Raw genomic sequence first — 16554 nt, 5'->3', positions numbered from 1 at the left:
ACTCGCTCTGGGCGGATTCCCAAACGTCCTTTCGGCAACCAACGCTACATTTGGCGCAATAGTCGACGCCATTGAATAATTTGTTTTAATTCCTTGTTCGACACTACACTCCGGTCGGTCGCTTAACGTCCAACACGAACACCGGACCGCCCGGAGGGGCACCACCATAAGTCGGCCAAACTGTGTCTCGGAGCGACCCGACCGACGATAACAATCGTTCGCCAAACTTTCTTCCACGGGTTTTCCACGGACACGGTGGGGCTGCTGGTGGTGGTCGTGGCAATGAAAAACTTTTCCCACATTCCCACCCGTGCTCGCCGCCCATCGTCAGTAACCAATCCTTCGCTGCTGCTGCCGCTGACCCTTTCGGTGCGGATACGATGATTAGAGGTTGGTGATTCATGCGAATATCGACGTCGTCGTGGTCGGCGCGGTGTTTCGACACGAAACCATGAACCACCATCTGGTGTGGTGTGGCGTTCTAACAATGTTAGTTGTTATTTTCGTACCATTTTTTTTCCTAGTGCCCAGGCCGGGCTCGTCGAATACCAATTAGCACGCGATTGCCGTACGCGAAGCGCCGACGCGATTGACGCGAGGAAAAACGATCGAAACGTGGTGCCCCGGGAAGGGAACCCACCATCCTGTTCCCGGACACGCACACAGCGCACCAACCTGGGCGTGTGTTTGTGTTTCAGAGTCCAGGCGTGGAGGACTCTCTCACCGGCCGCCCAAGAACGGGCCCCTCACACGAAAACAAAAATCCGCATTTTATCGGCTAATCTCACCTGGAGGAAGGTGAAGTCATTAACGATTCCGCAGGCAAGGCAGTGAACGAACACAAACACACCGGAGAGGTTGGCCACCCGGTGTACGGAAGGGGTGGTGGTGTTTGTCGATAGTTGGCCCATTCGATACCGTCGATAGTGCCGCGACGAACGCACGATGATCTATCTGGTCTCCTGTGATTTTCCGCACTTACGTCAAACGAAGAAACGCCACCATATGGCGCACGGTGGCGCAATGTGGGGGTCCCCCCGCCGGCCGGGCTCCGGAGGGTCATGTGGACAGAGCCCCCCCGTTCGGTTCGGGTTTAGGGATAGATGGATTCGATGACGCTATCCGCAGTCTGGGGCCACCGCGCACTGACGTGAGAGGATTGGATCGGCTCAAAACTTCTGTGTCCAAGGGCCCCCAGCCGTTGAGAGGAGACGCCCGGGGGGGGGGGGGGGGGGACTGACTGTGGCGCGGCAACACTTCATTAAAACAACAAACACTAGGCTCTCGAGAGCGCGAGCACAAAATGGCGGGCAGTTTGAAACTATTTACAGACACTGACGGCAAAATGAAGCCAGCAGATTAGATAAGATACACATTCCGATGGATACGGGGCTCTGGGTTTCCATATAACCGACTCGGCGCAGTGTGGTGCGCCTATCCCCGTACGCCGTCGTGACCAATGGAGAGTCGCGGTCTCGGTTATCTTATCGGTGTGCGGTCTAAAAGCTCCACATATCCCTCAGAGGATGGCCACACACTATTGGTCCGGGAGGTGATGGAACGTGTAAAGAACGTCAGCCAATGCCATGTGCCTTTGGAGCTGGAAGAAAAAGGCGATAAGCTGGCAGCCAATGGGCTGTGGAGTTAGCATTCCGACTCCGACGTAGAATTGGTGGCCTGGAATCGATTACAGCGGCAGCGGCAATGTAGATGTAATGAATAGCGCAGGATCTGTCTGCCCCGTGATTGGGAACTTCAACTTCATGTCCATGTGCTCGGTTAGTCATTCTGGGGAATCTAAGCTGGGGAGCGAATATGTCCCAACATTCGCAATCGAACATGTTCCAGGGACCGACCGGCAGAAAGAGTTCTCCCCAAATCCGGCGCAATACTTTCTGCAAAATGGCGCATTACTATCCCTTCGTTCCTATGAACGATTCGCATTGACTGGCGCTGCTGCCCGCTTCTAATCGCACCGCCAAATATTTCCGGTGCGTTTCCCGGAACTCAGGTCAACACGCACACACACCACGCGCACTGCATACCATTAGTGGATCCCGCCGGAATATCCCTGGCGAATTGCGAATTGAAGAGCTCAACCAACCAGGGACTCTGACTCCCCCCTTTTTTGCGTTCGGCAACTTGCCAAACGTGCGGAGTGCAATAGTAAATAACCTGCCCACCGCGCCTGGCGTTCCAGACGCGCCGTTCGCGAGTATGTGTGCGTGGCTACGTACAGCACACAAACACACCCAAATACCGCGGAACACTGGGAGCGGTGGTGCGTCGGGACCACCGGCCTCCGTATGTCTAGGATGAACTCCTATCGTAGGTCGCGGCGCCGTCGACGGGGATAGCAGTCCTCGACGGTGGCGACCCCACCGAAAAACCGTCTGCACAACACAACGACCCCTCGACGCGCCTCTGTGCGGTATTCAGACGCGGGGGGGCCTACTGTGTATGTGTTGGTGCGGGTTGGTTCTTTTATTGTTCCCTTTCGTAGTGCTATTTTTGGACGCGATCGTCTCGTCTCTCGAACGCCTACCGCAGAGCATGAAGACCATGAAAAAGGGTGCACGTGGAAGAGGAGCGAGAAAGAGAGAGAGAGAGAGAGCGAAGGGAGAAAAGCGAGAAGTCCGCACGAGCGGGGAGAGAGACAGCATTACAACGCAGCGGGGCGAAGGACGCCAGCAGCATAAGGTGAGGTGAGGTGAGCTAAAATTTTAATCCGTTCTAGCCGAACGAACGGCCGACAATGGTCGCTTCTCTCTCGCTCTCTCTCCCCCTCTCTATCTAACCTTCTCAGGTCGCCGAGTCGAGTGCTCTTGTTTTGATCGACGACCACTGCACGCACATCGATTGCTCGCTCTCGCTCTTACAAGCCGCCCTCTCGCTTCGTTTTACGCACAATTCACGGCGAGAGAGGAGGGGACATGCATTTGTGTGCAATGGTGTGTGTGGTCGGTTGCCCGGCGCGATAGTTTCACGGTTGGCATGATTCGGCTCCTCTCCCGGCGGGGAATACCCATTGTTTGCAAACCGGCCATTCCCGGTTTGCCTTTGTTTTGCAGAACGCCGCCAGCCTTTATCGGGACATTGAATGAGCCGTTTGCACAACAATAAGGAAAACCAATCAGCTGAATGAGCAGAGTCGTCGCCAAGGATACCGCTAAAAAAGAAGGCGCCCCGTGCCGAAAATAGAAATGATAAGAAGTGAACGGCCACCGATACTTACCGAGTTCGTTTCCTTTCTTAATCGATCGGTGTGCAATCATCGCGAATCGGCGAATCCGCTATCCACACATACACATACAAACAGGCACGCATTATTCAAGGTTGCCGGTGCCGGTTCGTCACCTGGGCACGGATTTAACGCACGAATATGGACTTCGCCGAGAGGAATGTTGTTCCTTTCTTTTCCTGTGTGGTGGTGGTGAATCATACCGTAAACCACCAACCACCGATGCCGACGCACACTCACAGAAGAAACACTCGTTTCCGTTCCGTGCCAGAAGCGGAACTTTTCGACAAACCCGGCGTAGACACGGCGAAATCTTCGCACAACTGCACACCACACCGCACAGAGACACAGCTTGCTGCGATGCACGGCGGTTCCGGTTGAGATTCGCCAAACTCGATATCACTCGATTTGCTGAAGGGGGAGAACAATTACAAACGCTCGCATGCACACAGCCACACACAGCAGGCGCGCAGATCCTGCTGCGAACGACAGCCCGAACGTCTCAGCAGCAGCCGGGACGTGCACTCAGCCAGAACATTAATCCGTGGTGGGGGCCAGAAATGACATTTTGTTTTGCAATGACATTAAATACAGGCAGCCCGCTTTGCCAGGATAATCCTTTCGCTGCCCCGCCGTGTGATTGCGATGTGATTAGTGCGGCGAAATATCCTATTGAACGGTGCAGGGCCAAATTCCGCAAATTCTGAACCGGCAAATCTCACCGGTGAACGGCACACCGCATGAAAAACACAAACAAACGCGAGACGCGAGCGAGAGGCGCCGGTAAGCTTTCGGGTTACGCTGTAAGGATTAGTGCGCGGAAGGGAGACAGCCGATACGCACCGTGTGTGTGAGGCCAGGACCAGGACCGGCCGCCGGCTCACACCAAGCAGCGTGCGTGCGTGCGAGCGAGACACACGCGGTCGGAGGGGACAGCAGGGCAGCAAGCAGGTGAGTGGTGAGACGGGTGGCCGGCGTGGACGCACAAACAACAGAAGGGACGAACGCGAACACGGAACGGCTGGCTGGCGAGCGATGAGATGGGTATTTACGAGACGCACGGCGAACGAACAAACGGACGCAAACGGCGCGCGTGCTGACGAATCGGGCGTTTGAAGTGAACTGGTGAGCCCAAATGGCAATCTTATCCGGCGAGCACATGATACCGCCGTTCACTCGCTCGTTCTCACTCACTCTCGCCCGGCTGCGATGCGTTTCTTTTTCTTTCCCAGAGCGTGAGAAAGGTGAGTGAGAGCGCGCTCTCTCTCGGCGGCTGTTCGGCTGAAAAGTCACGAAGTGTGCGCGCGTGTGAGTGCAGGTATGCGTGTATAGCACGCCCGGAGGGGTGTAGGAGGAGAAGGTGATTTTGTTTAGTAGTATCCATACAAACACGCACACACCTAAGCGCTCGATGCGAGATAACAGCGTGAGAATGGCGGCGAAGACGGATCGTTGACGAGAAAGAGAGCCCCCGAGAGTGAGAGAACGAATCCCGATGGCGACTGCGATGATGGTGTGGAGCGGGTTGAGCGGGTTGATAAATAGATAGACGGATAAACGAACTGATTCCGCGTGGCCCGGTTGCCAAACGATTGGAAATTTTAAATGGCACGCTCCGCGGTTTATTGTTTTTATTGCTTCATTTGAAAACAACTGCAACGTTGGTTCCGGTAAGTAGTTTATGCTAACTCTTGTGAAAAACCCCCGTTCAAAAGAAAAGGTGTTGGAACACCATTGACTGAATCTATTTTTGTGGTTCATTTTATGAAACAGTGTATTTTAGGATCATAATTAGCTCGTCAGCTATCAAAGCACCTTTCCATTCAGGGACGACGAGGAATAGGAACCCGACCAACGTCGTGTTGGACCACATTTCACAAACCGAAAAGTGAAGATTCTGAGATCAGCAACTCGGTTGCCCAACAGCGGACCACAACCGACGGACGCGGGCGGCCAGCGGGTTACAACATTGTGTGCGGATGGGGAATTGCCCGCAGCAGACCCACCGCAATCAACCGCGCACCGCTTACCAAATAAGAACCGAAAGGTTCCCGAGCTGGAACGGGAGAGACCCCGAGACCGGCCAAGGAAAGAAACCACGAGAGCCTGTCCGGCAAGAAACAAAACCCGCTGAAGAAGGCGAAACGGGCCCAACAAACGACGACGGGCGTACAGATAAAAAGGAAGTGATAACATTTTTTTACGTGTCCACACACCGTCGCACACCGCGGCGGTGCGGCGGTGCGGCGGTGCGGCGGTGTGTGCGATCGCTGCGATCGCGCGAGCCTTTGTTTACAACGGACGGCGTCGTGCGTCGTTTCGGTAGAAATCCAATTCCCACCTACAATCTGTTCAGCTTTGCCTCGCCCTTTGCTCAACCCCTTCACTGGAGTGTGATTCAACGACCGGAGCGCTCCATTCGGCTGAGGCTGGGCTTGGAGCAAAATGGAACCGCATGAAAAGGCGTAGGTGCCGGACTCGCGGCTTCGACGCGCCACTATATTGGAAATCGGTGCGCGAGGGGCTGATAAAAAGATAAACACACCGACGCGCGGCCGCGCCGGAGCTGGGTAAAACGAGTCGAACCAGGTGGTGTTGGTGCCGTTTCGCGGTGGGGGAGATGTTAAAGGTTCGGCGCAGCATTTTTACGGCGCGATGCCCGCAACACACGCTCCGAGCTATCATTGCACTTCCAAAGCGGAAAGTGAAACAAAAAAAAACAACAAACGGCGTGTCTTTTCAATTACGAAGCCCTTTTTTATCATTCGGACCGATCGGCTGGCCCGAACGATATTTGTTGCATAAACAACGGTTTTTTTCTTCACCCCTTTTCGAGTCGGCATCCCACGAACTTGGCGATAAACACTAACAGTAACACTTAAAAGCACAGCGCAGGTTAAAGGAGGAAACAAGAAAAGCACTGTTGCAAAACCGCCAGAAAGCTGCTGAGCGGAGCAAAACCCGCACCCGGCCAAATCGGTACTCAATCAATGATGTTCGAAATAAATTCATTGAAATCAGCTAGAGCATAGAAGAGTTGGCCAATCGTTTGTGTTAAAACACGGCTTCTTTATACGAGTCCTTTTATGAGTCTGGCGATAGCCAACGATGTCAGAGGCTTCCTATTTTTCTCAGATGAATGGCTCCCGTTTTTTGTATGTTACAGTGGTTAGCAAAACAGATCGACACGGATCAGATACTCGCTTGTGTTGGATTTGTTACCATTGTTTCCATTTGTTGTTTGTTGATCACTAAAACGATCAACCGTTGGTTTGTGGTGTTTGTGCGCACAATGGTATAAAGCCAAACCATGTCATCACATCAGCTTGATTAGTAACAAAATCGGTCCGGAAACATCGAACGAAGATGTGAAATCTGATGATATGGGCTGTGGGCGAAATCTTCAATGTTTTATTCAAAGCAACATGCGGTACACTACCAGCGCACCTAGATAGCTTCAAAAGCGGACACTTTTTTCAACTTTTGCCACTTCCGGTGTTGGGAAACGTTCTTCTGCGTCGCGAAACGATGTTTTTCGAGCTTTCGGCGCATGGTATCGTCACGTTGAACAAGTTTCACATCCTCGGTCAATCTGTAACCGATAATATTGGCAAAGTTAGAGCCGATAAAGGCCGTTTCGTCCAAGTGCTTCAGCACCGCCACCTTCACCGGGCAGGCTAGAGCTTCCTCGATCGCATCAGCGTCGTAGCTTTCATGTTGATCCCGTGACGATACTTCGCCGTTATCCTTACCATCGTGATCTGCAAGCTCGCGAAGTTCGTCCTCATCGAGGGGATCTTGAGGTCCCTCTTCGGAAGTCGCTTCCTTCTTCTTCATCTTTTTGGACTTTTTCTGCTTTTTAGTGGGTTCCGGCACTTCCGGTATGGCAGAATTATCCATAATGGGATTCGTGGTTTCACTGGAATCCTCCTCGGCAGTTTTAGGTTCCGAAGAGTTATCCGTTTCATCGGAATTATGCTTACTTTTTCTAGCCGTTTTCTTTTTGTTCTTTGTTTTAGAATCATTAGAACATTCGTCATCAATATCTTCATCGAGCTTTACGGTCGATTCCGTATCAATCGCCTCAGTTTTGCCCTTTTTCGATTTTTTCTTCTTCTTAACCGGTTCTTCTGGTTCTTCATGATCGTGTACTTCTTTCGATTGGTGTTTCCTCTTGGTCTTTTTCGGCAAATCAGTGATTTCGGTGGACTCTTCTGATGCCTCTTCATTCATGACTAATGATTCTAGCTCCGTTCCGCTTATCACCTTCATACTCTTCTTACTCTTTTTCTTTTTAGTTTTAACTATTTCTGGTTCAGCACCGTGTACATCCGGACAATTTTCGCCCTTGGCAATCGTTTCGCTGTCCACAACCGCCTGCTTCATTTTCATTTTCTGCTGAAAATATTCCTGCATCGACAGGCTGGACTTGATGGTCGTTAGGCCTAAGATGTTTGTCTCCGTTTCGGATTCGTGCTCACTTCCATCGGCAGACGCATCATTGCTTTTGGCTTCATTGGCGGGCTTATTCATTTCCGCCATCGATCGTTTGCCGAAAATGTTGGCAAGATCTTTCTCGTTCACCTGGCTCAGATCCTTGCCTCGTGTAAACTTTCGGTAGTGCACCCGTGCCCTTGATGTTTTCGATCGCTCCTCGAGTGCCTGCAGTTGCGTAGCCGTATCTAACATAGTTTCCGTTTCGGCCTCGGCTGTGGTTTCCTCATCGCCGCCGTTCAAACGTTTGAGTAGCTCGTTAAATCCGGCATCGTGCTGCGTCCAGCCATTGTCGTCTTCACCCGCATATCCTACACCTTCGTTGTCCCGCTTCTGCCGTGGTAGAATCGGATTAAGCATTCCGTCCTCCTTCCTTCCAAGACCCTTGCCCTCCGACCAGCCCAACTTGGACAACATTCGTGCTCCAACGTTGCTCGTATCTGATAAAAAAAAGTAAGAACACCACGACTATGCCATTTACAATACGGTTCCGCAGCATTGAATCGGTACGTACCCTTGAAGATTGGTTCTACTTTTGGTTTCTGCAGAGCCCTACACATCCTTTTCTGACGAACTTTCATGCTCGGAAGCAGAACCGATCCCAAACAATCGTCCATGGTGTCCATGTGATCCAACAATCGTCCACTTTACAAAACTTTTATAAAAATTCACTTCGCCAACCTGACCGAAACCGTAAACAGAACCGCATGCTTTCGGCGCGCGATGACAGTTGATACTTCCAGGTGCTTACATGTGAAAACATGATGGTAAAATATCTTATCAAATGTAAAATAAATCGTTCAAAAACGACAAACTTATTTTCAATAAGGTTTTGCATTCTGTACAATGAGTTATTGATTCTTTAAATATTTGTTTAGAACTTCGTTAATTATCAGCGTATAGAAGAGTACGGCGTAGAAACGAGCGCCATTCGGTTGTGTAGTAATCTTGGTCGCAAGCTGTCATTTTTTCCGCTTGCCGGTCACACCAAGGTTCGTCTTCGAAACATTCTCCGCCTTTCCCTTCTCTCGGACGCACGTGGATTGAACCATTTCGCTGTATTTTACTTCGAGCACGCAGGTAAGTTAAATTAAATCCAGTGTAACCACTTTATTGTTTGGCCAAAGCAATCGGAGGGGTTTAAAACGAGGATTTCTTCGATACCAATATCCATCGCGCTGTCACTGTGCCACTGCTTGATTCTAACCTTACATTTTCCTCTGTCAGCCGCGCAATGACCGAATCGGAGACGAAGACTACCGGCGAAGAAGTACCGGCAAAGTCGGACCCAGTTGAGTTCTCGCCGAACGAGGCGGCCATCATCCGTCAGCTGGAGTACTACTTCGGTGATGCCAATTTGCTGAAGGATAAGTTCCTGAAGGAGCAGATCAAACTGGACGACGGCTGGGTTCCGCTCGATGTGCTGCTGACCTTCAAGCGGCTGAAGGCGCTGAGCGAGGATAAGAAGGTGATAGCCGACGCGATCGAAAAGTCCACCGAAGGGTTGGTCGAGGTGAGCGAGGATCGGGAAAAGCTGCGCCGCCATCCAGAACGCCCCATTCCGGAGCTGGACGAGGAAACACGCAAGGAACTTTACACGCGCACGGTGTACGTGAAGGGTTTCGCGCCACAGGATGGCACGAACATGAACGAGTTGGTGGAGTTCTTCCAGCCCTATGAAAAGGTGACCAACATCGTGATGCGCAAGTACCACGATAAGCCGACCAAAAAGTATCTCTTCAAAGGCAGCGTATTCGTGACGTTCGTCAGCACGGAGCAGTGCGAAAAGTTTCTTGCGATCGACAAGCTCACGTACAAAGGCAAGGAGCTGATTCGCAAAATGCAGAACGACTATTTCGTGGCAAAACAGGCCGAAAATAAGGAGCGCGCTGAGAAGATCGAGCAACGTAAACGGAAGAAGGAGGAAGCGCAAACTCTCGCCACGGCCCATCTTCCGACAGGTGCGAGCGTCTTCCTTGAGGGTCTCGGATCGGAGACGTCGCGTGAGACATCACGAGAGACGATCAAGGAGGCGATCAAAAAGGTGGACGATACGCTGGAGTTTGCCTTTGTTGATTTCAAGATCGGCGACAAGAGTGGATACGTGCGCTTCAATCAGGAGGGCGCCGGAAAGCGATTCGTCGAGAAGCTGACCGATAAGAAGGTAAGTGAGGCATGGGCGTTTAAGAAATGTTGCTCGAAAAGATTTTCGTTTGTGTAATTAATACACTCGTTTCTCTATTTTAGATCAAGATCGACGATGCGGATGTAACGGTCGAACTGCTGGTCGATGAGAAAGAAGCCGAGTACCTGAAGAAGGTAGTACAGGACCAGCAGGCCAGACGCAAAGGTGGTAACGCGAAGGGTAAAGGTGGCCGAGGACATCGGGGTAACAATCACAAAAACTTTGGTGGCCAAAAGCGAAAACGGGAGGACGGTGAAGAAGACAAAACGGGGAACGAACCGCCCGTTAAAAAAGTGGAAACTCCGACAGAAAGCAAGGAACAGACCGCCAACAGTGACTCTAAGGCCGAGTAGAAGGGCTGAAGATGGTTTGGGACGTTATTTTATACCTGTACGTACCGTAAGTTAATACTTTTGCAACTGTACCTTTAAGTGATTTTCTCCGATTCAATCTACCGTTTCTGGATGTCAGAGAAATGCAGTATGTATCATTTACATAGAACGATGTGAAATATATGAAACCGTATGAACTAACAAAACGATGAAATGATGATTTCGTTGCTTATTTCGATGATGAATCTCTTTTAAAAACTTATAGTTAGAACACGTGATACACATTTAACGCGCTTCACTGTCCGCGGAAGGAGCTTCAATACCCGGCTCTGTGGGTCTACCTTCAGTTTGTCCCTTCAGAGCCTGCAAACGTGCCTTCCTTAGTTCCAGGGCTTTCAATCGGTTGGCGTCGATTTTCGCTCTCAGTTCTTCACTCAATGCGGGCGATTTTGGTGGTGTGGTAGCGGTTTCACCGGTGCTATCCTTTCTAACTGCATCGAATGTATTGTCCAGGGAAAGGTTTCCCACGCCGGATGTGTTGCCAAACGCAGTGCGGCCCCGAGAAAGGGCAATCTGTTCGTCGAGCATACTGTCCAGTGGATCGAGGGGTTGATTGAGGCGATTTCCCTCATCTCCACGATCGGCCGCATCTTCACCGCTGGTGTCCGCGCGATCCCTAGCTTCGGCAAGCTCCTGATCCAGCAATCCACACCGGTAGCGGTTCATGTAACCCTGCACTTCTTTCTTGGTGCCCAAACGCTCGGCCGTATTAATCACGTCATCGAAGTGGTACTTTGGGAACATCCGATGCGCCCAGTGCTCGTAACGGCGCATGATTTCATTCAGATCAGCCGCTTCGTGTCCCTTTCCATGGAACTTGAAACCCTTGAAGTGATCTCGTATGGCGATAATACCTCGCGGACCGCACAGCCTCGCCGCGTTCAGTGAGTGCCGTGGGTTGGTAACCTTTTTCTTCTGGTGCTTCACCTTGGCCGGAACTTTCGATAGAGCAGCTCCATTGGCTTCGTCATCACCCGCGTCGTCGTCGTAATCAGGTGCGTCGTTGTCGGAGAAAATCTCACCTTCATTTTCGTTCGCTTCGAAAAGGTCCGCGTCGTCGTCCATCGTGTCTCTACAAGATTCGCAGAGTGGCAGAAACAATTAAACACCGAAAGGAGCACGATCACACAAAAACGGAGATTTTGCAGGGAAGGATTCTGAGGATCAAAACAATCCTCTCAAAAAAGCGCGCCATTCGGTAACCAAGGTTGGTAGACTGTATGACACAGTTGTCACTGGTTTCAATTTTTTGGTTGAAACGCATCCATTAATTCAAAACGTTTACCTACAAAAGTTAAACAATATGTACAATGTCTTTTTATTTGCATTAGTAGTATTCGAGTTTTGTTTCATCTTAAGCATTGGATTCTAGAATTTGTATTTCTGAACAAGACCACGGTGTGCACATTAGAAGGTAGGCCGCTACATTTTGTTTACATCACACACAGAGAAACAAAATAACAAAACATTCTAACGCAAAACGTGAAGGAGGAAGGAAAGTAAGATTAGCCACAAAACATTTGTCTAAAAATATACTTCAGGTTTTACTTTTCTCTGTTTTATTTATGCTTGCAGATATTTTTGGTCATCGGCTTGTTTTTGCTCCAGTTCCCGCGCAAGACAGTGCAACCACTTTGCCGGCGCGGTAGAATTAGGAGCGCTCTGTTATTTTTAAACACTAGCACTTTGTGCCACAACCAAGACCGTCGTCGACCGGTGGACGTTTTTCTCGTACACGATCGCAAACGCGGTTCATTGGGATTTCGGCTGTTCTGGCGATTGGTTAATCGATTGGTGATTGTAGTCGGCGAACAATGAAAAAACTGTTCCACAAACGCGGTGATTTGATACTGGAAGAGCAGCCTTTTGCTTGCGTACTGCTGCCGCAGTTCCGCCATGAACGGTGCGATCGTTGCTACAAACTGTAAGTTTCCATTCCTATTCCACATGTTTCACTTAACTTAATTTAATACGCTCAATCGACAGTGGGAAAGTGTTAAAGTGTTCCGGCTGTCTGTACGTGCGATACTGTGATCGAGTCTGTCAGCAGGAAGCGTGGCCTGATCATCAGGCTGAATGTGCCAAACTTAAGACTCTTCCGGCCGGGCTCGTCGTACCGTCGGCTGCCCTCATGGTGGCGCGGATCATTCGGCGTCTGCAAAAAGGCGGCGACTTCCAGAAGGGTTACTACACCGCCAAACTCTACCGTCGGTTCCATGATCTGATGCCTCGTAAGTTCGAATATGAGAAAGGGAGCAACATTCTTACGAGCGATATCATTGATCATTTTCTTGTTTCGCTTAAACATTTCTATCATTATTTTCAGTAGTAGCTCTGTAGTCCCTTTACAATCTCGTTGGCAATGTTTCAAGTCTTTCGGTCGATCGGTTGGTTTTGTGGTTTTTCATTCGAAATTATGGAAATTTCGCTGCAATTGGCATTCTATCAGGTTTCTATTTCCACACCTTATCGTATCGAACGCAAAAACTCATCGTTCATACATCATCCAGCTCGAACTGCCCTTTGCCGGTGATGCACTTCAGGACCATCTGTATCACCGAAATGTGAGAACTGGATTTTTGTTTTTGCTTGTATTTTGTTATGTTACGTTCTTTTTTCTATTTGATCGTCAAATTGAATTGAATCTAAACAATTCACACCTGCCCCGAGGATGGTTACAAAATTTAATCAATTGACCCCACCGTATTTGTACGGTACGGTAGGTAGTAAACGGTGGTGTTGTTTTCGTTTTAAAACCCGTTCGTTTGGCAACGTTTTCCGGAAACGTCTTACCCACAGCTGAATCGATTCGATGCTTCTTCGCGCACCATTGCATGCACATAACACTGCCGTTCAGTTTAGAAGCACGGCACTCTAACGATCCCAGATTTTCGATTTCTGCACAGATGAGGAAGACATTCGAAAGGATACTAAGAGGGTAGAGCACTTCCAAGCCGTCAGCGTCGTATTGCGCCGGTTGCTTGACGAATCGGCCATCCCGGAAACTGCTGAGCTGTTCAGGATTTATGGCAAGGTATTTTTGTCGAGTGACCCTATTATTTGCCCTCCGCTACCAATTTGTTTCGAATCGGCAGATGTGCATCAATAGCTTCAACATTATGGACGATGACATGAACAGTATCGGCACCGCGATGTACCTGGGAGCGTCGATTCTGGATCACAGTTGCCGCCCGAATGCCGCGGCATCGTTTATTGGTGCGCGGTTGCAGATCCGTTTGTTGGAGGATTTTGTGGGTTCGGAACTAGACTTTGGCCGTATATTTATCAGTTACATCGATCTGTTAGAACCGCCCGATACTAGAAGGGAGCAGCTGGCCGAACGGTACTACTTCCACTGCGACTGTGATCGCTGCGAGGATGAACAGGACCGAAAGCTAATGGGAGCGGCTTCCTGCCCGAACACTGACTGCAAGGAGCCTATTTGTATTGAAAGTTTGGCGGACGAGGACAAGTGTCCGGCATGCGATACGCCCATCAAACAGTCGACTCGCGAACGATTCCACGAAGTTACCAGTTTTACGCGGGATCGTCTGGCCGAAATGAAGGATGTAACCTGTGAGTTCTGTTGGTTCATTGTTGGCAAAAAGGCATACGTAAAGCTTGTTGGTTTTTTCAGATTTCGACGTATGTCGATTGTGTATCGACAAGCAGGAAGGTGTGCTACATCCGCTAAATGCCCACTACCTTAAAACCCTGGAAAATGGCTTCGATAGCGCGATCAAGTTACAAAAGTGGGACGCAGCCCTTGATTATGGTGCGCGAGCTGCCCGCGGTTACCGTCGCTATTGCCCGTACAACCCACTGTTCGGACTGTTGCTGCTAAGCGTGGGCAAGATCGAACTAAACTTTGGCACGGTGCAGGCCGCACTGAAGAGTTTGCACGAGGCGGAAAAGATACTGCGCGTGACGCACGGTGAGCAGCACGATCTCTACAAGCGAAGCTTAGTGCCACTGCTGTGCGAGGCGGCGCAGGCGTACGAAATGTCCCAACAAACCAACGTTATGGTGAGGCGCGAATAAAGACGAGATTGGAGAATACTTTTTACATAGACAGCGTTTGTCGTGTGGATGCTCTCTCTGTTCGGATGTTCGGCTTGTTAATGTAGAGCACGTCGCTTTTCTTAAACGTTACCAATCAATTTATTAACTGCTGCTTTGCTGTGCTTCTTTCTACTATTCGCTCCCGAGGAAAGACGAGAGAAACGGGTTTTTGGTTTGGTAATCGTCGGTAGCTTTTAGCGATGGATCCGTCAAATACTTACAACAATTGGACGCGGGTCCATCAGCCTTTCAGCAAGTTTGCTCCATTTCATGTGCCTCGCAGGGCCATACCGCAGCAAGAGTTAGGTGTTTATATGTCGAGGGCACGGGAAAAACGATTGTGGATCGATAGATTTACTACTTAGCTGACGGGTGAGAGGGTTCGTCCAGAGAAGGTCCCTTAACCGACAATTAGCAGACCTTCCTGCGGGAACTCGTAGTACGGTACCTCCAGATTGAGCGGAGCCGGGCCCTTCCGGATGCGGCCCGAAGCGTCGTAATGGGAACCGTGGCACGGACAGTAGTAACCGCCGAAGTCACCGGCGTTCGCAATCGGTACGCAACCCAGATGCGTGCAGACACCGATCACAATCAGCCACTCCGGCTTCTGGACTCGTTCCTGCCAAGAGACCAAGAGGTGAAGACTCAGCAACGGAGTGAAATCTTTTTCACGTTGCAACACCTACGGCATCATTCTGGGGATCACGCAGCGTAGCGACGGCAACAGACTGTTCTGCCTCGATTTCATGTGCGGTACGGTGGCGGATGAACAGTGGCTTGCCGCGCCACTTGAACGTCACCGATTTGCCCTCCGGGATGTCGCCGAGCTTGATTTCAATCTTCGACATGGCCAAAACGTCGGCCGAGGCACTCATAGAGCTGATGAACGTAGACACGAGCGATTTGGCGACGTACGCGGTCGACACAGCCGCACCTACGATTGGATGTATTAGGAGATGTTCGCAGTGATTCTTTCAACCCTTGCCAATGGCTTACCTCCGACGAGGAGGTACGTGAATGCGGCCCGGTCATCTGCACTGTCGTTCTTGGCGTTCGGGCGCTTCACCTGCTCCCGGCGGTACTCGGAGAAATCTGGCACCCGAATGTCGGTATGGGCGAACCGGATCTGTGTGGCACCTGCGGACAATCCGAGAATTGAGAAACGTTAGTGAAGGTCAAGAAATTTTCGGACGGACAAACAGGTTCTTCGATAGTCGGTCTGACAGCAGCTACAGTTTGTTTTGATCTAGCGGTCTCTGGGGCCAATTGTTCACTTTCGGGCCAGCACTGCTCGATGAAACTAGATTTGGGGCACTAAAACTGGCCTCTTTTCCGCTTTCGGTCAACGATTTTCGAACCGTTTCGACTGCAATTGCCGAAACGGAGATGCATTACATAACAAACGCTTTGCACCGAGAATCGTCGAACAGTCCTTCGCTACGGGAACTGTCAAATTGCTGCGACGTTGTCTTTTGCGGCGCAAACCTTATGCAACCCCGGAGTCGCAATGAATCTGATTTTTCTTAAATTCATACGTAGGTGAGGTATTAACCTGTTACGCCCGAAACCACGCGAATATTGTTCCGCGGCAGGTTACTGCCAGAAGCGACGGTCACGACGGGAATCTGACCTGCAGCGCTCGCGGACTTCTTTTCGGCCTTTGCCGCACCGACCGCCGCTGGCTTCAGGCCGTTGGTCACGGTCTGCGAGACGCCGCGCACGACGGACAGCTTGGCCAGGTTGGTCAACATCGCGTTTTTCGGTTTTTCGACTCGCGAAGGGCTACGGATTCTAGCGGTGGTCTCTCACGGGCACTTTGGGTCGTAACTCGTAACTTTGGGTCGAAGTAACTTTTTGACACTATGACAAAAAGACAGCATCGTGCTGTCACTGTCAAGTCACTGTGACAAAAAGACAGCATCGTGCTGTCAGTCCACTGACAGCATTAGCAAAAACAAACTTCAAAAAGTTGCAATTTCCGTTTGCGAAAACGGAAGAAAACGCATAATAATAGTAATAATAATCGAGAAACTTATTTTCCTGTTTATAAATTTGATTTTTTAATTGCTTGCGAAGAGAAAACTCGATCGTTTGACAGCAGACAACCATCGGCCGCAGCCCAATAGGGCTGCGGCAGGATGAACGATTCTCGTAACAAGCTGCGCCCTCTAAGTGTGAGA

General features: G+C 50.4%; 5 protein-coding genes across 7 annotated transcripts; 2 read left to right on the top strand and 3 right to left on the bottom strand.

Moving 5' to 3' along the window:
* Nucleotides 1–6637: 6637 nt before the first annotated feature.
* LOC131209561 (PIN2/TERF1-interacting telomerase inhibitor 1) lies at nucleotides 6638–8438 on the bottom strand. Of its 2 annotated transcripts, XM_058202655.1 has the most exons (3): nucleotides 8250–8438; nucleotides 6994–8175; nucleotides 6708–6833 (listed from the first exon to the last, which is right to left on the bottom strand). In XM_058202655.1, exons 1-3 carry the CDS (start codon nucleotides 8359–8361, stop codon nucleotides 6829–6831), a joined length of 1299 nt encoding a protein of 432 aa, XP_058058638.1. In that variant the 5' UTR covers nucleotides 8362–8438; the 3' UTR covers nucleotides 6708–6828. The 2 variants fall into 2 exon arrangements, with proteins under 2 accessions (XP_058058637.1, XP_058058638.1); XM_058202654.1 differs by having other exon boundaries at nucleotides 6638–8175.
* A 290-nt stretch (nucleotides 8439–8728) lies between these two features.
* LOC131209347 (la protein homolog) lies at nucleotides 8729–10451 on the top strand. Its single transcript, XM_058202398.1, has 3 exons — nucleotides 8729–8815; nucleotides 8963–9899; nucleotides 9983–10451. Exons 2-3 carry the CDS (start codon nucleotides 8970–8972, stop codon nucleotides 10271–10273), a joined length of 1221 nt encoding a protein of 406 aa, XP_058058381.1. The 5' UTR covers nucleotides 8729–8815; nucleotides 8963–8969; the 3' UTR covers nucleotides 10274–10451.
* An 86-nt stretch (nucleotides 10452–10537) lies between these two features.
* Nucleotides 10538–11424, bottom strand: LOC131207868 (protein TIPIN homolog). Its single transcript, XM_058200500.1, has one exon. The coding sequence runs from the start codon at nucleotides 11375–11377 to the stop codon at nucleotides 10538–10540; it is 840 nt and encodes a 279-aa protein (XP_058056483.1). The 5' UTR covers nucleotides 11378–11424.
* Nucleotides 11425–11789: 365 nt separating this feature from the next.
* On the top strand, nucleotides 11790–14371 carry LOC131210384 (histone-lysine N-methyltransferase SMYD3). Its single transcript, XM_058203626.1, has 6 exons — nucleotides 11790–11811; nucleotides 11888–12236; nucleotides 12299–12543; nucleotides 13219–13346; nucleotides 13408–13888; nucleotides 13950–14371. The coding sequence occupies exons 2-6, from the start codon at nucleotides 12127–12129 to the stop codon at nucleotides 14351–14353; spliced, it is 1368 nt and encodes a 455-aa protein (XP_058059609.1). The 5' UTR covers nucleotides 11790–11811; nucleotides 11888–12126; the 3' UTR covers nucleotides 14354–14371.
* Nucleotides 14372–14455: 84 nt separating this feature from the next.
* On the bottom strand, nucleotides 14456–16224 carry LOC131212236 (cytochrome b-c1 complex subunit Rieske, mitochondrial). 2 transcript variants are annotated; one of them, XM_058206023.1, is made up of 4 exons: nucleotides 16005–16224; nucleotides 15371–15511; nucleotides 15061–15308; nucleotides 14456–14993 (listed from the first exon to the last, which is right to left on the bottom strand). In XM_058206023.1, the coding sequence occupies exons 1-4, from the start codon at nucleotides 16123–16125 to the stop codon at nucleotides 14775–14777; spliced, it is 729 nt and encodes a 242-aa protein (XP_058062006.1). In that variant the 5' UTR covers nucleotides 16126–16224; the 3' UTR covers nucleotides 14456–14774. The 2 variants fall into 2 exon arrangements, with proteins under 2 accessions (XP_058062006.1, XP_058062005.1); XM_058206022.1 differs by having other exon boundaries at nucleotides 15927–16223.
* Nucleotides 16225–16554: the final 330 nt, after the last annotated feature.

This window comes from Anopheles bellator, chromosome 2, assembly GCF_943735745.2.
Source record: "Anopheles bellator chromosome 2, idAnoBellAS_SP24_06.2, whole genome shotgun sequence".
NCBI lineage: Eukaryota > Metazoa > Arthropoda > Insecta > Diptera > Culicidae > Anopheles > Anopheles bellator.
The sequence above is the reverse complement of the archived record's forward strand: the minus strand, read 5'-3'. Positions and strand labels throughout refer to the sequence as shown.